The 25,166-nt window shown below is 42.5% G+C and overlaps 1 protein-coding gene and 1 pseudogene across 10 annotated transcripts; both read right to left on the bottom strand.

Annotated features, from left to right (window-relative positions):
• On the bottom strand, window positions 1-21,872 carry Rnf14 (ring finger protein 14). Of its 10 annotated transcripts, XM_052155366.1 has the most exons (9): window positions 21,253-21,686; window positions 20,125-20,197; window positions 17,991-18,159; window positions 16,799-16,950; window positions 11,875-12,405; window positions 10,500-10,728; window positions 7,191-7,363; window positions 5,182-5,312; window positions 1-1,262 (listed from the first exon to the last, which is right to left on the bottom strand). In XM_052155366.1, exons 3-9 carry the CDS (start codon window positions 18,142-18,144, stop codon window positions 1,202-1,204), a joined length of 1,431 nt encoding a protein of 476 aa, XP_052011326.1. In that variant the 5' UTR covers window positions 18,145-18,159; window positions 20,125-20,197; window positions 21,253-21,686; the 3' UTR covers window positions 1-1,201. The 10 variants fall into 10 exon arrangements, with proteins under 10 accessions (XP_052011326.1, XP_052011323.1, XP_052011324.1 ...); XM_052155363.1 differs by lacking the exons at window positions 20,125-20,197; window positions 21,253-21,686 and adding an exon at window positions 21,729-21,872; XM_052155364.1 differs by lacking the exons at window positions 20,125-20,197; window positions 21,253-21,686 and adding an exon at window positions 21,698-21,872.
• LOC127664316 (uncharacterized) lies at window positions 20,471-20,569 on the bottom strand (annotated as a pseudogene).
• Window positions 21,873-25,166: the final 3,294 nt, after the last annotated feature.

Below are 25,166 nucleotides of genomic sequence, written 5' to 3' on the forward strand. Positions count from 1 at the left end.
TGATTTTTAAATTACTTTATTGTTAAGATTAAGCATCCTCATTGACAATCCAGAAGCAGTCTGAGCTGACAGTTAAGCAATTCCTTAATTTTCAGTGTCAAAGTAGAAAACGCATGTTCACAAGATACAGGTGAATTACTGTCCTTTCAAAACATCCCCCAAGTGACTACCAAGCCACTTACATGAAGACAGGTTTTCAAAAAGCCAATAAAACCCAGAAGTAGGAATCCAGCTATCAAGGTACTATTATCACTCGAAACACTGTTGTTTAAGAGGGGAGGGGGGGAAGCCCAATTCCTGTAGGTGATTAGGGAGGACTCGGGTTCACAAGGTCAGGGTAGAACCATGATGCTCTTCACAGGTTTAGTGAGCATTCATGAGGAATATACTGGGCTTTTTTCTATTCTACTGAGGAAATAAAGACACACACTGCCGGAATCAACATTAAAACTGTCCTTGTTCACAAAACGTGGGAGGCAAAAGGAGAAAGTTGAGAACAAAAGGGGCAGAGACAGTTCTGACTCTGAATCTGGAGGAATTCTGAGCCAGAATCCTAAATTCTACGTTTGGCTCTAAACCAGTGGATTCAATACACTATTCATAAATATCAAGTATCACAGGGATTGTGGTACTAACAATATTTTTAATGTACTATAGACTTCTATCTGGCAAGCGGTAGAACAGGACGACACTGGACAACTGGTCAGTTACAGAGCAGAGGCTACTCCACAGCACGGATGGGAGTGAGCGGTGTACTGAGAATGGATCAGGCTCCCAGGACAGCATGGCTGGGGCTGTGACTGTCCCCAGCTGAGGAATGGAACTGAGAGCACTCCAACAATATCAGGCTTCTTGGACATGGTCTAAAAGCTTAACTCTTGACCTTCTCCCTAACCTAAAGCTTGGGGGAGAAAATAAATATTTACTTTTTAACTATTCACAGTTTGGGCATATTATAATATTTAATCTCCTATAGTTTTCATTTCTGATCCTTTGGCATATAATTTTACCAGATTATGTTACATGGAAAATGTACGTGCCTTAATCAGTAGAACCAAAGGAAAATATAAACCCTGTTCTTCCTTCTACACTGGAAGAGTGAATGGATGGCACCCTAAATACCCTGCAAGGTCTCTTTGTGTACTTGACAGAAGATCAGGGCAAACCATTCCACTTCTATATTGTGAGCAGAAGGAATGGACTAATCCTCCTCAATTTCATCTTCCCAAATATCTCCATTAACATCCACGGCATGGAACAATCTGAAAGCATAAAATAAGGCACACACTTAGGCAGTTAAACAAAAGAGCATAATCTGTCTTTCCTTCTCTCAAAAGCAGTCTATTCTTCCGGTAAGATCTCTGCATAAATTTTCTTCTTTAACCATTTCATTAAGGAGGGTTAAAATCTAGGAACTTCCAAAGATGCTGAGAGATGTGTAAGGAGACAGATGGTAACACCTCAGGGCCCCCAAACCAAGTTCTCAACCAAAGGAGACTTACTTGCCCCAGAAAGACAAAGGGCAAGAAATAAGAGACAAAGACAGGGGCTAGAGGATAAGGGAGAAGGGGAAGGGGGGAAGGGAACAAAGGAGAGCAAAGGGGTTATCTGTATCAGAGGGACAGAGGCCTGCCTCAGTAGAGACAGATGTGGCCCATGAGCAAATGGGAGTTTAGAAAAGGGGAACACCCCCTACCCTTGTGTTAGGATGAGGTATTTAATTTTAACTGGGCATGTTAATTAGATGAGACAAAAGGGGCTTTTATTTCTAGACTTCAATACTTTGATAGCTGGACCTTGGTAGTCAGTCTCAGGAGGAAGAAGTGGTCAAATAAGGGAACAGACCTCGGTGGCTAGCTTTAGAAATGTAATCTAATGGTTTTTATCAAGGTAGGGGGGCCGGCGGGGGGGAATGGGGAGAAAGGCAAGGCCCTTCTCAAGAACTCAGAAATAATGCTAGCAGTCCATGCCTGTAATCCCAGCACATGGGCGGCAGAGGCCTATGGATCTCTGAGATCAAGTGCAGCCTGGTCTACAGAGCTCCAGGACAGCCAAGACTACACAGAGAAACCTTGTCTAAAAATAGATAAGAAAAGAACTGGTCACTGTATGCTTCTTGTATGCCTGGAAACTGCCTCTTAGTTGTACCCCATTCCTCTTTTTAGTTTATTTGCAAAAATGGGGAATGTACATCACCAAATGGATAATGTATATAGTTGTGAAATAAACAAGAATGAGGAACCATGTACCCTGGAAGAAACTGAACTCCCAGGAAACACCCAGCCATGTGCTAATCTTCCCATTCTCTCTCACAGCCTGGCATCCTCGTGGGTAGTGCGCAGTGTGCCCTGTGTTTTCTTTCCTTTTTACTCTCTAAAGTCGGTGCAATTTCCAACACTAGCTTGCAGCAGTTCACTACAGGACTAACTTTTTCCATTTCTCCTACACTTTTAAAATGATGAGTGTAGGTTCTACAGAAACCAATGGCAAAAAACTCCAATGCTGACCTTGGAGAGCTTTTGAATAATAACCCACACTGTGTCAAAGAACCACCTCAGATTCTTTTCTAATAATAAGAGGGAAACATGCCTCTGCATGAATTACATGATAGCATACTAACAGAGTCAGCCTGAGCATGGTTTTCCCAAAGGGAACCATACGCAGTACATCACATGAAATATCCTTGTTAAAGTGGTTACTACAACTAATCAAACGTCCATCCACATGTAACTTCCAGTGTCAGCAAAGAGAGAAGAAAGAGAAGTAAGCTAACGGATGTCATGGAGACACAACTCTAGAGATGTCACCTAGCAGTACAAGCTGGCTTGGAGTTTTTAAAGAGTTAAGTTTTTCCTTGACAAGTAAGTGGCCCAACCTTTATATTAAGAGAAACACCCAGACTGGACCTGACTAGATCCTGGCTCAATTAACTGATGTACTAGCACCCGTGACTGTTAAGTAAGAAGGTTATCCATTCAGATTAGTGTGTGTGTAGTTGGAGGTACACATGTGGAGGCCAGAGGACAGCTGTGACGTTGGCTCCCTCCTTCTGCCTGTGTATGGTTCTAGGGCTCTAACTCAGGTCATCAGATCATGAGCAGCAAGGGCCTCTACCTGCTGAACCATCTTGCTATCCCAATGAATGCAAGTTTTAAATAGGTTTTGCTTATCAGATGCTAGTATATCACACTTGTTTGTTTGTTCATTTATTTATTTTGAGACAAGTTCTCTCTATGTAGCACTGGCTATCCTGGAACTCATTATGTAGACCAGGCTGGCTTCAAACTCTGCCTGCCTCAACCTCCTGAAAGCTACAATTAACGCTACCACCCTGCCCAGCCATCATAGATTTATTTATTATTATCTGTAAGTACACTGTAGCTGTCTTCAGACACTCCAGAAGAGGGCATCAGATCTCATTATGGATGGTTATGAGCCACCATATGGTTGCTGGGATTTGAATTCAGGACCTTTGGAAGAGCTGTCAGTGCTCTTAACCACTGAGGCATCTCTCCAGCCCGCCGTTATTCACTCTTAACATACTGTTAGTACATAGGAACACTCTGGTTTTGGGGGAGCTGCGCAGGGGAGGGGATTAAATTCATAGTTCCCACACATGCTAAGCATTGAACCTACCACAGAGATAAACTACCAGTCTTGCAGGCATTTTCTAAATTTAGGATATATAATGAAGTAAGAAAGTGGAGCATTGCCGTAATTAATCTTCAAGCAGTTTAGCAATGCCTCTTGGAGACAGTAGAGAGAACGAATACGTCAGTGTACTGTTTACTCTCACCAGTAACAGCTGCAGTCTTCAACCTTTCTACATGCTTGAGAACTTTTATCATAAGAGGAGGACTAAGCTCAGTATGGACTAAGGCAGGTGGATCTCTGAGTCTGAGGCCAGCCTGGTCTACAGAGTGAGTTCCAGGACACACAAGGCTACACTGAGAGACCTTGTCTTGAAAAACAAGCAAACAAACAAAAACAAAAACAAAAAAAGGAGTACTGACTTTAAAGTCAGGCCCATCAAACAGAACTGCTTCCCCTGAGTTAGATTTCCAGGACCCATTCCCAGTGGACTGTGACAGAAGCAGTTAACAACTCCGAAAGCTGTCCTGACTTCACAAGTGCACCACAACACAAACACACCAACATCAAACCTTCTCACACACAAATAATTCAAAACGTTTTTAAAATTCAAGACCAGCCTATGTCACATATGCTGTCTTTAAAATGTGAGGTGGTCTCTCTGCCCCCCTCTCTCCATTCTTTCCCCCTTTCCACGTGGTCACAGCCGTCCCTCTAGCTTCTCCTTTCTCTTCATTTCTCTATATCCTTTTCTCTTTCTATTCTTCTAATAATAAAGCATTAAAATGAAAATTAAAAAAAAAGTAAGGTGGGGTAGGGGTGATGAGCTGGCGCAGCTGTTAAGAGCATGGCTGCTCTTCCAGAGGTCCTGGGTTCAATTCCTAGCACACACACAGTGGCTTCACAACTATAACTTCAGTCCCAAGGGATACAACATGCTTTTCCAGACTCTGTAAGCACCAGGCATACATGTAGTGTACAGACATACATGCAAGCAAGACACTCATAAACATATCTTTCCCCTGGGACAGGGTTCCTCTGTGTAGCCTGGCTGTCCTTGAACTCACTCTATAGACCAGGTTAGCTAGAACTCAGAAATCTCCCTGCCTTGGCCTTTCCAAGTGCTGGCATTAAAGGAGCATGCCACTACTGGCAGCTAAGCATAAATTTTTTTAAGTTGAGGATAAAAAATAGTTTTCAAGAGGTGTATACTCTGATCATAAAGCCATTTTCAAGAAGACTTAAAGTCACCTGTGGGAAGAGAGTATAAGCCCAAGTCCATGCTACTTTAGAAAACACGGGGACTCGGGAAACAGACTAGCCTGCATACTGGCATGACAACATCCAGACGTCAGGGAGCCGGCTCAGTGGTTAAGAATGCTGTACAATATGAGGACAGGAGCTGGGATCCCAGTGCTCATGTAACAAACCAGGCATCCTGCAAACAACCTGTACTCCAGCTCCAACTCTGGGAGACCACACCCTGCTGGGTCTCTGCCCACCCAGAGTACATCTGCACCACATGCATCCTCACGCAGGCACACCTAAGTATTTTACCTGCTAAGTCTAGGGAGCCCTGTGTGTACAAACCTGTTAAAGCATGGAGATTCCGAGTCTGTGAAATGTCTGTAAGGGTTTGCTCTCGAGAGAGAACCCATGCAAATCCAGCAGAAATACTGCATACAGCCAGTACAGGTCATCTTGTTGCAGCCGTCTAATTTCTGGTGGGAAGGGAGATAAGAACAGTATCATAGTGGTAAAAGCAGAAGACGATGCACGTGCCGAAAACAGCCCTGTAAACTTCTCTGGTCTTTTGTCTTTTCTCCAGGAGGAATGATGTGTAGGCAGCAAACACAGAGGTGACCACTTATGCTTATAATGTTGCATTGTAAGTAAAATCCAGAAATACTGAGCAGGTGTTACCACAACTAGATACTCAGCAAGCTCTCTCTCCTAGACTCAAATGAAGCAGAGGAGGGGACACATAACCAGACTGGCATTAAAACGTGACTGTATTTTCAGTGCCATGCCAGGCCCACTTTCCACCGTTAAGCTCCATCCCTCTCCTTTTCCACTTCTTAAGACAGGGTTTAAGTTGTTCACTGGCAATCCTCCTGCTTCAGCCTCCCAAATGGCTGGGACTACAGACTATGCCAACCAGACTGGGCCTGAGTTTTAAATTTCTACACTAACCGGCATAAATAAGTAGAGTCGCAGGGCTCAAGCATGTCAGAAGTGGTCAATATGATGCCACATTCCTTGATGATGCAACTAAGGAACGATCATCAGTTTCCGTTACAATGTACAAGATTAGAAAAATAAAATCAAATGGAAGGCCGTGTTGTGATTTTAAAATCGGTTAAAATTTTGGTGAGAAGAAATGAATGTCTATTTGGCTCAGAGTAATAGAGAAAATGCTTCTACTTCCTGACTACATATTTGTTAAATGCATTTGGTATTCTGAAGGATAGATAGTTCTGGAAAGTCAGAACTATGTGTTTTGAGACCAAGGCTCATGAATCTAAGTTGGCCTTGAACTTGCTACACATCTACAGGGGACCTTGAGCTTCTGGTTTTCCTGCCTCTACCTCCTAAATGCAAGGACTCCAGGTGTCCATTCCAGAGTGAAGTGGACATATTTGGTTTTTGTCACATATGTCTAGTTTGTTGTCATAAGGTCTAGTTTGTTGTACTAGGGACCAAACCCAGGGCTTCCTGAATTCTAGGCCAGCACTCTACCAACTGAGGCATAGCCCTAGACCTAGTAAGACTGTTTTAGAAACACAAATTAGGGCTAGAGAGATAGCTCCTTAGATAAGAGCACTAGCTGCTGTTCTAGAGGACCCAGGTTTAATTCTCACCACCCACATGGGGACTCACAACCACCTGTAACTCCAGTTCCAGAAAAACCCAAAGCTGCCTTCTGGTCTCTGCAGGCCCTAGGCATGCACATGGTGCACAGACAACATGTGGGCAAACAGCCATATACACAGAATAAAAACAAGCAAACCACAGAGATTTAAGAGTTGACGGTAGCTCTGTATGCTCTTACTAATGAGTTTGTCCCTTTCAAACCTCATGTTGGGAATTTACTCCCCACTGTGGGTTATTAACACGTGGAACTTGACCTGAATGTTGCATCTAGAAGCAGGGCCCTTGGAGAAGATGAGGGTGAGATAAGGCCATCACTGGAGACTGAGGACTTTACACAAGAGAGAACTACCAGTGGAGAGAGAGAGAGAACTACACTTCCCACCACTCAATGCTCAGCATGGTCTCAGGACAGAACCAGATCAATCCAAAGTAAGTTTTGTAACTAACCTAGCCTGTGGTCTTGTTATTAACAAAAGAAAGCAGAATGCAGCATCGTCTAGTCAATTCTGAGGTGGGCACAATGTATGATAAATTGTCTTTGTATGAAAGCAGTTTGAATAGAGAAGCCAGTGTACACTTAAGGTCACTTACAGTATTCACTACTGAAATTCAATCTCAGTCAGGGTCTGAGTAGGTACCCAAATGCGTTTTCAAAACCTAACTATTCCGAGTGACAGTGGGCTCCTGAGGGCCCTGCTGAGCTCCAGCCTGTTCAGCAGAGGTACCTGGATGGGCGTCCCGCAGCAGGGGCAGCTCTTGGAGTTCTTTTCCAGCCAGTCTTTACTTTCCATCTCCTCCAGGGCCTTCTGAATCACCCTCTTGCCATACCTCTGTTCCAAGAACCTTTTAGTAGCTTCGTCTGCTTGTAGGTATTCATTCCGTAAGTCTATTAATTTCTCTAGAAAAACATTAAAAACGGCCATAATGGACACGGTGTTGCATAGCTTTAGCCCCAGCACTTAGGAGGCAGAATCAGGCAGATGTCATTATGTAAACTTTAAAGGCTAGCCTGATCTGCACAGAGTTCTGAGTCAGTCAGAAATACTTGGTGATAACCTATCTTGAAAACAAAACAGCCAAGCAGTGGTGGCGCACACCTGTAATCCCAGCACTCTGGGAGGCAGAGGCAGGCGGATTTCTAAGTTCAAGGCCAGCCTGGTCTACAGAGTGAGTTCCAGGACAGCCAGGGCTACACAGAGAAACCCTGTCTCGAAAAAAAACCAAAATCCAAAAAAATCCAAACCAAACCAAACCAAAACAAAACAAAAACTCCACAAAAAAACACCCATAATATTTAAATATAAAAATTTAGATCAGTGGAGAAGGGGAGACAAAAAGGGGTGATGGAATGATTATAATAAAAATATATACATGTATAAAAATTTCATAATGAAAGTCAGGTAGTGGTGGCGCACACCTTTAATCCTAGCCCCTAGGAGGCAGAGGCAGGTAGATCTGAGTTTAAGGTCAGCCCAGTCTACAGAGGGAGTTTCACAACAGCCAGAGCTACACAGAGAAACTCTTGTCTTGGGGGAAAAAAAAAAACACAACAAAAAAGAAAAATTTATAATAAAACCCATATATATAATTAATATGCCAGTAAAAACCATAAATATATTGTATGTGAAAATGTGAACAATCTTCTGTAGGTTAAATCCATTAGATAAAGTTTTCAACATGCTAAAAAAAAATCAAGACACACACAGAAAGACTTATGATTAGAGTAGCTACCATTCAATCCAAATCATAAGATCCAAAAACACACTTACACAACAACCAGGTAAATGTTACTTATGTACCACGACAAAGGAGGGAAGGAGTCCAGCCACTAGAAGAGTCATATTTGCTAAAGTGGCGAGTTTTCCTTTGCCTTTGATTTCTTAATGTCAGTATTTATATAACTAGCAACATTCAATTAAAAACTGGTTTGTCAAAACAAAACAAAACAAAACACAAAAAAAACCCAGGGAGCCAAGTGGCAGAGTGCTAGCCAAGACCCTGATTCAACCCCACTGCCATGCCAAAATCTCTAAGTTGTAAATACAGATTCTATAGTATATAAACATCAGTCATCATAAAACTCCAGATTTTGACATACAAAAATAGTGACTACATTTTCTTTGTTGCAGGTGCTGAAGAGCTAACTCTTCCTAGGGCCGGTGAGATGGCTCAGTGGTTGAAGAACTGGCTGCCGAGTGTAATGACATGACTTCAATATTCAGGTCCACATGGTGGAAGATCAACTCCCTCAAGGAGTCTCCTGACTTCCATATTCTCACCAGGAAATGAGTGTGCTTCCCAGCACCAGAACAGACAGACAGACAGAGAAATGTACATTCTAACGCAGTTCTTTCTTCAGGCTGGAGAGAAGGCTTGGCTGGTAAGAACACTTGCTGCTCTTCCAGAGGACCTGGGTTTTGTTTCCAGCACAAATGTCATCATGGGGTCTCACAAGAGCCTGTAACTCCAGCTCTAGGGGAATGTTTCGCCCTCTTCTGGCCTCCACAGGCACTGCACCCACATGTATACACCCATATTTTAAAAAAAGTTCTTTTCACCCTTCCCCCCCAATATTCTTCAACTGTCTTATACTGCTTCTCTACTACTTAAATGGATTAGGCAACCATTTGCAAAGGTTCCAGCTGTAGATAAGAGCTTTTTTCCACAATTGCATTCCATCAGTTCCTCAATACAACTGAAGACCTCTCATTAAAGTCCCAGTTACTTAATTTTTATTTGGAGGATGTGTGTAGTGTATGTGGGAGTAGAGACATGTGTACTGTGCACACGAATGTGGAGGCCAAGGGAGGACATCCACTATCTTCCTCTATCATTCTCTGCCTTATCCTTCTAAGACACTGAACCACTTAGGCTACGCTGCTGGGTCAGTGAGCTCCCAGGATCCACCAGTCCTTGTCATACAAAGATGAGGTTTCAGGTATATGTGGCCATACTCAGATTTTTACATGGATGCTGGGATTCAAACTCAGGATCGCATGTTTACATAGCAAGCACTCTTGCCCACTGCACCATTTCCCTAGCCCGCTCTTGATATTTTATTAGTCTACTTTCCTCATTAGAGCTCTGCTCTTCTCAAACAATTAGTTTACTGTTTCTCACTTGGCCAAGGATGAAAGACCAGTTCTCCTATCAGGAATCAATACTTTTGTAAATACAACAGAAGGAATTACTACAAAGATTAATAACTACAAATATGTATTAGATTTGAGTTGATCTGAAATTGCTCTAACTTTTTAACCCTAACTTTCAATTTCTCTATCTGTCACAGATACTTTCATTAGTTCTCTTCATTTTACAACACATGACTATTGTCATCTTCACTGAGAAAACTAGGGCACCAAGGACCAGTCAGACTGACAAAAAGGGCCTGATTCCCTAGAGCACCTGCACCCAAACTAGCAAGCATGTGTCACTCCTGTGCTCACTCCGACACAGGGACTAAGGGAGAAGGCATCTGGGGGCTGGTGACACAAAGAATCAGGAGTGGAGTTTGGATGCCCGCATCTGCTGTTAGGGCCTGCATTACTCCACAGTCACTGGCAGAGTCCACATGCTAGTCTTTTTCCTGGAAAGCATTCCCACCTAACTGGTTCTGCCTGCTTCCAGCTAATTAAGTCCCCCTCCCCTCAGAACCCTTCCTAACCAGTTCTTGTCTTCTTTCTCCTCCTCAGTACTTACCACTACTTACTGTGTTGTTTGTCAGCCCCACTAGACTAGAAGTTCCATGAAAAGATTTTGTCTCTTCTGCTCATCCCTTTCCCCTACAGCCAAGATAGTAACTGACAAAATAACCTCTGAATGAGAATTTCAACCAGCACCCAGCAAGATGTGTCAATCAGGCCCAGGGTACACTGGAGCAAAAGCTGGTCATAAGTGACACGCAACTCTGCTTCTAGTAGCGCTCTGACAAACTCTTACAGGTATGAGGAGAACTCTAAATGTATGAATGGAGGTCACAGGCCTTCACAAGGGAAGGCTATTGGATGAGGGTTAGGTCCACAGTTACAACATACCTGCAGTTACCTTACATGGAGAAAGCCCGTGATAGGTCAGTCTGCATAAGGTACAGAAGGCAAAATTGCAGCTGGAGCAGATAGCCATGGTACCGCCAGGCTCCTGCATCACAGGGAGTTGGCAGCATGGACGGGGACAATACACCACATCTGCCATCAGATCCAAGGTAGACTGCAGGAGGAGACGGTCATAGCGAGCAAATAAGTCTGCTTCCACCAGCTCTTTGACCTAGATGAAATATAAAGCACATAGATCTTAAGATTCCCAACTAGTTCTGATCCTATCAAGACTCTGAGGCTGCTGATATAAAATAGACAGGCACTAAAGTCACACCCTATTCTCACTGCAGAATCAAAGCAGGATTGGCAATAGTTTATACTTTTTTGGGGGGGCGGGGTTGTGAGGGGAAGACATGATTGAGATGGGCTTTCCTACGTAGAGCAGACTAGCTTTAAATTTCAGCAATCCATCTGCCTCAGCCTCCTATGCCTTTCTCTGATTGAGGCTGTGGTTGTATCGATCCACACATTCACTGATCAGAACTGAGACCAGGTGAGGTGGTACACACTTTTAGTTCCAGCACTCAATAGGTGGATCTCTGAGATTGAGGCCAGGCTGGTCTACAGAGCTAGTTCTAGGATAGCCAGGGAGGGCTACACAGAGAAACCCTGGAGAGAGAGAAGGAGAGAGAGAGGGAGAGAGAGAGGGAAAGAGGAGAGAGGGAGAGGTTGAGAGAGAACAGGAATTTGCCTGTGTATGTATTTGTGTGGGGTGTGGGTTAAAAGGCGACCTGAGAGAGTTGGTTCTCTCCTAGGTTGAACTCAAGTCATTAGACTTGGTGGCAAGTGCCTTTACCTGCTGAGCCATCTTGATTTTTGAGATGAATCTCATGCAGCCCAAATTAGCCTTGAACTTCCTAAGCAGTCAAGGATGATACTGACTCCAGTCTGTACCTCTAGAGTACTGGGATTATAGGTGGTTGGGTATGTTCACACCCATCTCTCAGCATTCTTAATAGACACAAGGAAAAACTTGTGGACTGCACCTAAGGACTTGGTGAACGCCATGAGGACTATCAAGAAAGTTTGAGGGTTGGGTTGACTTAGTGGGAAATGGCTTGTCTACTATATGTGAGGCCTAGGGTTGATCCTCAACACTGCTAAATTAATACATTAAATAAAATTCCTGTGTAAGTGTAGTGGAGACCACCTTTTATGTCAGCATTTGGGAAGCAGAGGCAAGGGGGATCCTGAGTTTGAGTCCAGTCTGAGCTATATAGAAAGAACCTATCTCGAAAGGAAATAAAAGAAAAATTTCTGTTTCCCTTTGTGAAAAAGGACCTGGAGGGCACATGATATCGACAGAGGACAGTACCTGACCAGGAGTAGCCACTGAAGAGCACTGTGGTTCTGGACAGTTGAGGCATTTAACTTGACCATCTTTGATCTGGATTTCAAAGTAGTCCTTCAGACAGGCTTTGCAGTATACATGCTTGCACTCCAAGAAGTACATACACTCACTACCCAGCTTCTCACAGAAGCAGATACTGCACAGGAACAGTTTACTATTGAAGCACTTCGTCTGCTGAGCTTGATTGAAGTCCAAGATCTCCTGGATCAGAGTTGACAATGACTCTACATCCTGCACAGCTCTCTCATCCACAGCTTCTTCTTGGTCTACATCTGCTGCAGTAGCTCCTTCCAAACCAAGCTCTGTGCCAGGAGGCGCCTGAGCCACTGGCCTTCTCTGGACTATTTTCTGAGGCCCCATCTTGAGCTCAAAAGGAGAGACAATATTCAGGTAGGTGAGGGTCTCCTCCTTTAGAAACTGCATCCAGGCAAACAGCACCACTCTGCCTCGGTGCTCCTCCCACAGGTTGTCTAGGTGCTTGCAGAGAGCAGAGAGCTGGGAGAGAGAGAGCACACACGAGGATGCTGAATTTGAAAAGATGATGGTACGCCAGCTCCTGACCTTCTGAAGCTTATCTCAGCGTAACTTCCTGACACTGCTTGTTCTTACTAACAAAACAGTACCAACATTCTCACCAAATTATTCCTCAACTATTCAGCAACAAGAGCCAGAGTCAATCAAAATCAGCGTCTAGAAGACGTAGCATGAAGACAGCAGGCTGCCAGGGGATACGGAACAGGCTGCTGCTGGAGCTACCGACACAGCTGCGGCATCACTGTGTACCTCAGGTGTTAGAAAGCAATCTAGTTCTAAAGGGACAGTTTCTCTTCAGGAGCCCTGCCCTTCCTTGCAGGTGATCTGGAATGGTGATTAGAAAAGGAACCCTGTATGGAAGCTCTCCAGGCCCTGCCAGCTCTCACTGCACTAGTATCTGGGTAGGAAAATGTGGTAGTTACCTGTGTTCTCTTCTCCCATACCCTTCTGCTCCTCTTTTGGATTAACTGTACTTCCTATAACAAATCTATCCAACAGAAATTTGTGAGGCACATATGAATAGTAAATGGGCTGAAACAAAAAATAAATAAATAAATAAATAAACAAACAAACAACAACAAAAAAGGAATCATTCAAAACCGGGAACACAGCTCAATGGTGAGTGCTCGTTTATCTAGTCCACAAGAAACAGCAAAGCAAAAACATCCAAGAAAGGATAGTATCTTCAACACACGGTGCTGGAAAAACTGGATATTCACACTCAAAAAAGCCAAACTAAAGGCACATCCCCAACACATACACCAGTTACAAAAGTCAACTCAAAACTTATGAAAGCTTTTGCCAAACTGAGCAGCTTCTGCAGAACACAGGGAACAATGGAACACAGGGACGACCTATGAGGTGGGAGAAAACAGTCGCGCTGCACACGACACCTCAGAAGGGAATATCCAGCATATATGACAAATTTTAAAAGCACAAGTCTCCAAAATAATCTGCTTTTTTCTCTTTGGTAATAATGGGAATGGAGTCCAGGGCAGATGTGCTACCATGAGGTAGAGTTCTGAGTCTTCTCTTTACGTGGTACGCTCTTGCTACGTTGCTCAGGTTTGCCTTTTAAAATATACTTATTTTGTATGTAGTTATGTGTGGGTACAAACATGCATGTGCCATGGCCTGTATGTTAAGGTCAGAGGACAACTTGCAGGAATAAGTTCTCTCCTTCAATCACATGGGTTTCAGGGGTCAAGCTTAGGTCATCAAGCTTGGGGACATGTGCCCCTGCCTGCGGAGCCCTTTTACAGGTCCAGCCCTTGAACTTCTGGTGTTCCTGCCTCAGTCTCCAGAAGAAGGTCAAAGGCTACCAGACCTGCTTTAAGCAATGATATGTAAGTAAGCATTAAGCAATATAAGTAATACCCAGGGTACCACTCACTGACAGAAAACCTACACGGCATGCACAGGCCCTGGGCTTACTACACACACAGGGGAATACCTAACAGTTCTTAAATGAAGACATGAACTTGCCAGGCAAAGCTCAGGTTCACTAACTCCGGTGATGTAGACCCCGGACACAGTGAGACACCGCTTCACTCTGGCACGAATGGCTAGCATCAAAAGCTGAGTGCAGGCAAGGGTGTAGAAGAGGGAACTCAGCATACTGTCACTAACAGTGTTAAGGTTTCTCAAGCGTAAGAGGATTTCCCAATAAAAATGAAAAATATTTGTAACTGGAGCTCAGAAATTATAAGCAGCTTTTCTTTTTTCAGGTAAACACCTAAAAACAAGCTGTCCAGATGGCAAGCAAATTTTGTAAATTAAATCACAATGAAAAAATGTCATTTTCTGTTCCTTGCTCTGTGTGGTGCTTCTGATAATTTTGCGTGAGCACTTACTTAATATTTACTGACAATTAAAGCTTTTTCATATTTGCTTGAAGCTTTTAATGCAAACCATGTTTTTTGAGAAACCTGCTAAAATATGTAAAGTGTAAGACATATTTATTTTAGGAGTTTTGTTTTTATTTGTTTTACATGTATGAGTGCTTTGCCTGCATATTTGAGCCTGGTATCCACTGAGGTCAGAAGAGAGCATCAGATTCCCAGAAGTTGGGAGTTATAGACTGTTGTAACCTTCCATGTGGGTGCTGGGAATTGAACCAGGGTCCTCTGCAAGAGCAACAAATGTTCTTGACCACTTAGCCATCACCTCTCTAGCCCCAAAGTATAATAACTATTATTAAGATTTATTTATTTATGTATGAGTATACTGTCACTGTCTTCAGACACACCAGAAGGGGGCATCAGACCCCATTACAGATAGCTGTAAGCCACCATGTGGTTGTTAGGAATTGAACTCAGGACCATGGGGAGAGCAGTCAGTGCTCTTAACCACTGAGCCATCTCTCCAGCCCGTGGAATAACTATTTAAAGGGGAAGCTCTGCCTGCCATGTAAGTGAGGTCTGATAAAGAGGCCATTCTTTTCCCTCCTTTCTTCACCAGTCCCACTTCAGAAGAGACATGCATATAAATGTGAAGTAGAGAAGAGAGAGGTATATACAGGTGGAGTAGGGAAAAATACTAGATAACTAGAACCACTTCTGATTCCACCCGCCAGAGAATGACAGGTCCGTGTGTCATTTTCACAGGTAAAATTCACAATGCTATGGAGTCAGAGTATAGCAACAAAAATTGAACTAAGAAACACAACCGTAAAGGCACATGCCTTTAATCATAGCACTCGAAAGGCAGAGGCAGGCAGGCATCTGTGAGTTTGAGGCCAGCCTGTTTACAAAGTGAATTTCAGGACAGTCAGGACTGTTACACAGAGAAAACTTGTCAGTCTTGAATATCAAAATCAAAATTAAAAAGAAAGAAAAAGAAAAGAAAAAGAAAAAAGGAACACAACCAATTAAAACATGAAAAGTAATGAACCTTTCCCTATGCCCAGTACCCTAAAGTAAGTAGATACGAAGATCTGAAAGTCATATATCCAATTAACCTATCCTTTTTATGTAAATATGTTTAAATGAAAGTATGCAGAGTATCAGAGTATCTATGGATCTCTAAACATCTAAAGAACTTGCTAAATGTCAGTGATCACAAATGGTAGCCTCAACAGATAATGAGCTACCTTCTACCTACTGCTTCTGTCACATTATAACAGTATCTTTTTCTATTCTACAAGCATTATCCCCTTTAAATTTAACTTTGTTTTTAAACTGTGACCTTAATTCTTACAAAGGTACCTTTATAGAAAAGATTAGGTGGGAGAACAAAAACTATAAAATAAAATCAAATGGGTTGTTGTACACATATAATCCCAGCTCTCAGAAAGCTGAGAGAGAATTCATGAGATTGAGCCCAGCCTGGGTTATGTAGCAAAACTCTAGCTTCAAAAATAAACAAACATATCAAAACCATATGACTAAAGGGAAATACTACTGAGCTATTTCCTTGAGGTCAACAACGGACAGCTTTTGTCTGAATACCAGCTTATCGTTGCTCTATCCCATCTCAGAACACTGCACTAGCTTCAAGTCATATTTATATCTTAATCAAACACTGAAGTTGAAGAGGGGCATTTGAAGGCTCAAATTGATACAAATGGTACAGAGTCAGAAATGCTAATTACCCTAGTTTGATCAATACATGCTTACACAATTGAAATATCACATTTGGCCCCATAAATATGTACAATTATTACCTACTAATAGACGGAGTTGATATTAGTAGGAAAGGATAAACAGCACAGAGAGAAAGAAGGCTTTCAACATTAGGCATCAGGTTTCAGAAGAAAGTGTCCACGAGAACTGCACACATCTGTTAGTGTGCTTTCATAGCTCAGTGACAATTATCCATTATTAATACACAGATTTGATGGAGAAACATTTATTACATTTATTCAGGAGTTTGTTTATTGTAGAAATTTAGCTCAATTTTCTGTTGTAATTACAATTAAATCTTTGATTTAAGGAATGAATAGGAAATTAAGAAAAATCACATCATTATCTAAGGAAAATAAGGAGGACTTTGTCTCAAGGAAAAGAAACAATACACTTGATTAAAAAAATCATTGCTATTGCAATTCACAAGGATTAAGTTTTGTTTACTGCCATTCTTTCTTTCTTTCTCCAGTACTGAGGCTAAAGCCCAGGACCTTGCAAATGTGAGGAATTCTACCTCGGAGCCACACCCCAGCCCTGCCATTCTTCTAAAATCATCATGCATTTTCAATTCATTAGCAATAGGATTCATGAACACTAGGGGGAAAATTACAAAATCAAAGCCATTTGTTCTTTATGCACTGAATTAAAGATCACCAAGGTAGTTTTCAATTAAAGATGATTTTAAAAGTTTCTAAAAATGGATAGGAGAAATTAAGTTTTGGGTCTACCTGAGTTGGTGACAGCCATTTGCCACTAAGAGTGAATGAAGGTGGGGAGGAGGATGGATAATCTGGTGGCAGTTCAAAGTTCAGCACAAGTGGTGGCAGAAAGCAAATGGTGTATTCAAAGCCACTATTCTGGAGAGACTCATTTGAATTGCCTGAACCAAAAACAAAAATCAGAAAGGATCAGTTGATCAACACTGGAGTGTGCAAAACTACTGAGCAGTGCTCAGCCCTGATGCTTTAGTAAAGGGGACAAAAGCCCTCCCCGAAGCACCTTCCACCCCTTAATATTAATTTTCTAGTCTCTGCCTTCAAAAACAAAACAAAACCTTTTAAGCCCTAGAAAAATCTACTTAGGTGCCGTGTAATGTATAAAGTCACACAACTCATTCTTGCACACTTCCTAGTACAATTCCTAACACTAATGACCAAGTCATGAACAATGTTTGTTTAATTGTTGATTCATAGTAGACAAAGACACAGTCTAGAGAAAAAAGACATTTATTTCTATGAGACAACTATGACTTACTAAGACCAGTATATGCCAACTAGTCAGAATCGGTTGGGGAAGTTTGTGCCAACAAAATAATATCAGGCTTGAGGACATAACACGGCACACAACACAGTCACAGGTTCATCTACGTGATCTCGGCTTCTAGAGAAACATTGTAAAAAAATGTGCATCAAGGTCTCTGCAAAGAAACCGAACAGTTTTGATTTTCTCCAACAAAAGGTGGCAGAGTAACAGCATGTCCCATGCCTGTCCCATACCTGTCACCCTGATTCTGGAAATCAAGCAGAAATCAACCATGTGGCACTCTAGGGAGCTTCAAGACTCTTCACAGCTACACATTACTGTCTGTTTTCTTTAATTACCTCTGATCAGCAATGACTATGCTGATCAACTACTAATTAGAAGACTAGCTGCATAAAATATGCAGGGTATCTTAATTCAGTGGCCAAAAAGGCAGGATTAAATAAAAAACTTTTATACCTCCCTCCCCCCAGTTTTCTTTTAAAACAGAAAATACATTAAATCTGTGCCACTAATACTTATCAATAATCCCCCCTTAGGACTACAGACACAAACGACAAGTATTAAGAAATCGAGAATAATTTTTATTTAGAAAAAGTTATGTTAAGATATTATTAGCTAAATAAATAATCCAATTTTAAAAAGATATTGTTAACTAACCGCTCACGAATATCTTGAAATTTTTTGGCAGATCCAAATAGATCCTGGTTTCTCCTCCTTGGACAGACTCAGCTTTTCTAAACTCATCCGCATCATAAATGCTCGCCAGGGCCAGTAGTTCATCCTCCTGAGCTTCCCGATCTTCGGACGACATTGAGTTTGCTGGAGACTGAAGACAATCGTTCAAATCAGTCAACAACAGAACTGCACATAATGGGAGACGTTTCACGGTATATAAAACGTCCTTGCAAACAGCTACAAAGGATGAATCCATACTCTTTGCTACTAAATCTCCAGGCACTCGGAGCTAAAGGCTGGTTGTTGTGCTTAATGACTAGTCCAGGAAAAGAACTTTCCTTTGCTTCCTATAACTCCTCTCTGAAACTGAATTGGGAGCTGGCCTGAAACAAAAGTGAGAGTATATTTGGCATCCTAAAAGATAATGCTACAAAATCTGAACAGCCATTTAAATGACTCCGTTTTCCTTCTTCTCATATTTTTTCTAAACCTCCCATATATAAAACAATTCCGTTTTCAAAAAACTTGTGCTTTTCCTCAGGAGTTGTCAGGCTCTGCAACTGTCCCGTCTAAAGCACAGACATGTTCCATTTTAGGTCACTCAGTACCTGCTAGTAACAACCAGAAGAAAAGGATATTAATGCTGCAATCTGTATTTCACTTCGGCTTGGAATTTGTGCAAATCCCATTTATTTTCTAGCCAGTGAAGCTAGACTGAAGCTGGATAAGAAACCAAGATGTGAGATTTGCATCAGATATACTAAAGAAATTCTGCCATCTGCAAAAAAGAAACAGGGAAGATGTGAGGATCCTTCCCAGATCCCAATCCTCATCTGTACTATCATGACTTAAACACTCTAACACACCAACCCTAGTCCACAGGTAGTATTACTCTCCCAGGACAGACCGAGTCACATGGTTAAAGGGCAACTGCATGTTCCCCAATAGTAACACCTTATCAGACTGCCCTCAGCCCTGGAACTGGGGTGGTTATATGAGTGATACCACACCCCAAGTATCTTGAATTTGTTTTTTGCCTTCTCCCTCCTCTACTTCTGTTTCCCATGCCCTCTGGCTTTCATTCTCACCTGCTAATAAATTAGCCTCGAAAGTGACATGGTTAACTCTGAAGGCAGAATAACATTTTAAAACAGAACAAGGGCATACAAATATACTTAAGCTTGGCAGATTTACTCAGAGTTTACAGCCAGACCTCCATGGCTGAGGCTGTAGCTCAGGGGAGAATGGCCTCTAAATTGGAGTTTAGTTTCAGAGAAGTGGGTTTAAGTGGGTTATGGAATGTGAGGAACATCCTGAAATTATGTGTGAACATGTTATATAAAACTTTAATTATTAAACCATATTTTCAGAAATGATTCCCAAATAAGTCACACCGTAATTAGTATCATAATTAGTTTACGCTTATAGAAAAGCAAATGTGTATGGTACTAAGTCTGATCACATTACCTCACTGAATCTTCAACAGTCTGACCAGAAAGCAGCACATGTTGAGGATAGGATTAAGCCTTTTTATTTCATTGTAAACAAAGAATTTTCAGATACGAGAGATGCATTTATCAACTTCATGGTTTTAGGTTAGCATTTCTCCGTCTTGTTTGCAATATCAGAATCTCCTGAGGAAACTGCTTTTTGAAATTCCAATACCCAGGTTGGGGGAGGGGGAGTGGCACATGCCTTTAATCCCAGCACTTGGGAGGCAGAGGCTGGTGGATCACTGAGTTCGAGGCCAGCCTGATTTATAGAGCAAGTTCCAGAACAGCTAAGGCTACATAGAGAAATCCTGTCTTGAAAAAACAAACAAACAACAATAACAAAATTCTAATACCCAGGCCATATTCAAGATCAATTAAATCAGGCCTCTAGTACCCATCCCTCTGGCTTGTATTCTCACCTGCTTCATAAATTAGCCCTGCAGGTGACATAACTCTAACATTGTAAAACAAAAATGGGTTTAGCTTCCCACCCCCCCCCAACAACTTTTTAGAAACCAGACTACAAAAAGGTTTCATTGCAGCATTTTCATACATAATCTGGTTCTGTTCAAATTCCTCCCCATTTGGCCTTGAATTCCTAGGCAGGCAGTGGTGGCATATACCTTTAATCCCAGTACTCAGGCAACAAAGGCTAGCAGATCTCTGTGAGTTCCAGCCTGGTCTACAGAGCGAGTTCTAGGAGAGCCAGGGGTACAAAGAGAAACCTTGTTTTGAAAAACCAAAATCGACACCACAACAACAACAACAAAAGAAAAAACCCTCAAAAAGAAAAAAAAATGGCCCCCCTTTCTCTCCATCCCCTTCCCTTTAGCAGCCTCTCCCCTTTCAGCATTCAGGTCACGTGTGTTCTATTAGTCCCCTCCCTTCCTGAAAATCTCTATTTTCCCTCTTAGTCTCCTTTCTAATTGCATAACCTATCCCCACAATCACTCTCTCTCAACACACACACAAAATACAGAACACTTCATGAATTTGCCTGTCATTCTGCCACAAGGCCTTGCTAATCTCTGTATCATTTCAATTTCAGTATACGTGCTGCCAGAGAACATACGTCCAGTTTTCCAAGAAGTACAGATCCAGGCTGACAATCCTGACTTCAAAAAACACCTCTTTTTGACAGTCCCTTAATGACTTATCCTACCTGGCCCCAGCTCAACTAAAACGCTGGTTCCAAGTGGCCCTTAATTCAGGTTGTTAGCTTTCAGTTCCTCTGAATCCATCGACTTAGCCTTTGACAGCAATTCCTAAAGTCCCACCTCCACATAGTAGTTTCCCAACAGACACCGTCTTCTTTAAAAACGAGCCTTGCATTTCCTCTCCTACTAGTCTGCATTAGTAGTCTTTTACGTAACAGGCCCAAGTCCTTTCCATCTACCTATTATCTTAGCATCTAGCGGTGCCCGGGACACTGAGACAATACCTGGAGTAAAATGCAATGCGCAGGAATGGAGGACCAGGGGCACAGCGGCCAGTGACCACTTTGTCACATTCCACCCCTAGAAGGAAGTTGGGACGGTTGTCACAGTAACACTGGTAAGAACAGTAACAATTACTAAGTTCTTACCGGTGCCAGGCATTGTGCTAAGCCCTTTCGGTGCACTAACTGACGCCTAGACTCCACAACCACACGAAGCAAGTCTTATTACTATTTCATTAATCAAAAATAGACAGATGACGCCCTGGGCTCTTTTCTGGACTGTCTCTGGGCATAAAATGCGTAATTTCTTCACCTGTGAACCGGGAACAAGAATAAAGCCTGGCAGCATCAAATAGATAAAATTTAATTATGCTACTGTTGTTGCAAACCGGAAGCCGCTCCAGCAGGCCGAGGAGCCCCTCCTCCGCCAGGTTTTCCTAGGCTGGGAAAATCCTATTCATCTTCCCGACCACTCCCTGCAGGCTCAGGCGCTGGGGTCAGCCCAGGTCTCTCCCCGCAGTCTACCAATCGCCATGCAGTCGTGTTTGGACGACGCCCCAGCAACACCGGGCAGGATCAGGCAGGGCTACAGGCCCGGGGCTAGCAACGGCGCAGAAGAACTGTCCCCGGGGCGTGCCAGAGGCGCTGGGCCCATCCGCCCCGCCCTGTACCCTCGGCGCCCACGCAGCGGGCCGCCCCGCTCCGGCCCGGGCAGGAGAGCCGGGTGTCCAAGAGCAGGCCGGGCCACTTGGCTCTACCTCGCGCGCTCACAGCGCCGCCCCGCCGTACCTTCCGGCCGCTCAGCCGAGCCGGGCCCTATAGTTCCGCAGTATGCCCTTGACTGGGCCTCGCAAGCCGCTTGCCTGCCAGGCCTGCAGACAATCCGCACCACCTGAGCACCGCCTCTTCCGTCTCCAGAGCTGTCAGCTGAGAGGGGCGGATGCGGGCGTAGGGTGGGCTCTGCGCAGCCGCCGTGAGCGCAGCTGGCCCCTGCGCGCCCTCTACAGGCGGTGGCCCTCGCTGCAGGAGCCGCCACCGACCGAATGAGCCTTGTACAAGCTCATTGTACAAATGCAGGTTCTGAATAGCGAGAGGTTTTACCAATCCCTAAACGTGAACCTGAAGTAACGGACTACCTAGGGGCAGAGACTCCCTTAACAATCAATCCCAGACCTGGGATTCACACCTTGAGGTGAATGCTGAATTCATCTTCCCATGTTTCCCTTAATAACACATTAAAAACGCACTGCGTTTATTAACTGCTGCATTTATTGAGCAGCTGGAGGCTTCAAGCACTGAGCATTTTCCTGCTCTTTACCAAGGCCTTATTATTCGGGTTCTGTTTGCTAGTCTCTTTTACATAGGAAATTGACACTCAGCCTCAATACGTTACTAAAAACCACAATGATTATTGACATAGTTAGCCTGATTTAAAATTACATCTCCTCTTACTTCACGGCATAGTACAAACATTAGCTAAAATGGACCGGATATTTAAATGTGAGAGGCATAGCCATAAAACTCTAGGAAGTAAATATGGGAGCCAGATCTTCAAGAATTCAAAGACAATAGTTTTAGGAAACATAAATTAGATTTATAAAAATTAGAAATATTGGGAAGGGGGATGGGATAGAGGGTTTCTGGAGGGGAGACCTGGAAAAGGGATAACATTTAAAATGTAAATAAATGCCACCCCCATTTTTAAAAAAAAGAAAAATGTAAATAAAGAAAATAAAAATAAAAGAAAAATGCAATGCTGTTAGGACAGATGCGGCTAGGAGAACAAACACAAGACTATGTTGCATGTGTCTAGAAATACTAAAATAGAAAGAAAAATGCCTGCTTTGGCACTTTTTTCTAAGATGTCATGTATTTACCCATTCTTAGTTAAGCAAGGAATGGTTTCAATAGAAAATATCCTCCCTGTTAACAGGTTTAAAACATAATCAACAGTTAAATAAAGTATCATGAGCTTGTGGGAAAAAAATTAGAAATATCTGTGCTTCAATAGACCCTACTAAGGAAGTAAAAAGACAGCCCATACTGTATAAAGTTTTCTGATCCTCAGAAAAGTTAAATATAGAATTGTAATAATACTCAATAATTCTACTGTTAGGTATAATACTCGGGAGAACTAAAAAAACTATAATTGCATAAATATTTGATCATAAATGTTCATAGCAGCAATGTGTACAAGAACTAAAAAGTGAAAATCCAAAATCCATCAATGAATGAATAGAATGTGGCATATCCAACCATAGGATATTACTCAGCAATTAAAAACAATATACAACAATAAACAATTTACATGCTCCAACACGGATGAACCTAGAAAACATTATGCCACATGGAAGAAGTCAGATATAAGAGGCCACATTTCATATTTTCCCACTTATATGAAATGTCTGTGGTAAGCAAAGTGATAGCAAGTTGGTCAGTGGTTATCAGGAAGGATATGGGATGTAAGCATTAGTATTTTTGAGGAATAGAACAAGGTAGAATTAGCAGTAACCATTGTACAATTTGGTGGATGTATTAGATACCACCAACTGTATATTTTTTAAAGAGTTAACTTTTCCGTGCAGGTGAATTGTGTCTTGATTAAACAAGAGGGGACTTATATAGCATTAATATGTGACATTTAAACAGAAACGTTTTACTTCTGGGAACCATCAAGCTAGTGTGCTTTTAATGATCTAATAAACTCCCGTGTTCTCATTCTGTATCCTCCTCCCCGGACCCCATCCCCAACCCCCCAAAATGTAAATTGCAGATCTGGGACTCTAGGGCAAGCACACAAAATTCTTCAGGTCTTGGCCAAGTAAGATATCCTGGAACAGATACCAAATGAAATACATACCCTTTAAAGATGCAAAGGGAGAGAGGAGAACCTCCAATGACACCAAATACCTCACGGTCTCTCAGATGTAAAGAGCAAAGGGGTTCAAGAATCACCTCGAGAGAGTCTCAGGTCGGAGCTGAAGGTAGATTGTGACGTCATGCCATGACCTCACACCAGAGATCACAGCACAGCATTGAGAGGAAGAGTGTTTCAAAGCAGAGTTAATAATGTGATGGAAATTAAAAGCAAATTAAAGATTTGGACTATAGTTTTGAGAAAAAGATTGGCTAGAACCTTTTAATAAACGTGTCATTAAACTCCATGAAAACAGCATGTTTTTCTCTCTTTGGTTTCATGTGCCTGGTTAAGTTTTCAGACTGAACTTTTTCCTTGTGTCTAACTCTCCATTAAACATTTTATATGCATGATCTCATTTAAAAATCCAGGACCCCATGACTTAGGTAGTTTTGTCTCCCTGTTGTGTAAAAGAAGAAATGGTGTTACTAGGAAGAAGTGATCATTCCAATACTGCTACAAGCGCAAGCCTGTAATCCCAGCACTTGGGAGGCAGAGGCAGGCAGATTTCTGAGTTCGAGACCAGCCTGGTCTACAGAGTGAGTTCCAGGACAGCCAGGGCTATACAGAGAAACCCTGTCTCGAAAAAAACAAATCCACCCCCCCCCCCAAAAAAAACAACAACAACGAAAAAATACTGTTACAAGGATGCAGCCAAGATGAGGGCAGATTCCTCATGGTCTGACTCTTCTGTAGCCTGTGAGAGAATTAGAATTTGCTGCAATAAATAATGCCGAGGAAGACATAGTTTTGACCCAATGCTGTAAAATTGAAGGCCCTATGGATGTAGCTTCAAACTTTATGACATAATGAAGCCAGGCTTAGTGACACATGCCTATAATCCCAGGATTTAGGAGGCTCAGCAAGAGGCTTCCTATAAGTCAGAGGCTAGCCTATGCTACATAGAGAAATTAATCCCAGTTTATATGGGCTACAGAATAAAACCCTATCTCCAGGGGTGAGGGAGGGGGTTACTATCAGGATGTAAAGCGAATAAATTAAAACAAAAAAGACCCTATCTCCAAAATAAATTAAATAAATAAATAACAGGTTTACAGGATAATGATAGGTAAGAGTAAGAACTCAGAGTGGAAGAGACCTAACTTCATCCTCTGTGCACAGATGAGGGGCCTGGGTGTGAAAGTGGAGTATGTGAGCTTAGCAGCTGAGTAGACCCAGACCATGAGCAGATAGTGGGCTTGAGTCATTCAGTGGGATGGTTACTACAGAAGTCAACAGACTTTCCACAAGTCATTGCCCTCCACTGGGCATCAGAAACTCCCTTCCCAGGCACTCAGCCTCCTTTTCAG

This window comes from Apodemus sylvaticus, chromosome 13, assembly GCF_947179515.1.
Source record: "Apodemus sylvaticus chromosome 13, mApoSyl1.1, whole genome shotgun sequence".
Classification (NCBI taxonomy): Eukaryota; Metazoa; Chordata; class Mammalia; order Rodentia; family Muridae; genus Apodemus; species Apodemus sylvaticus.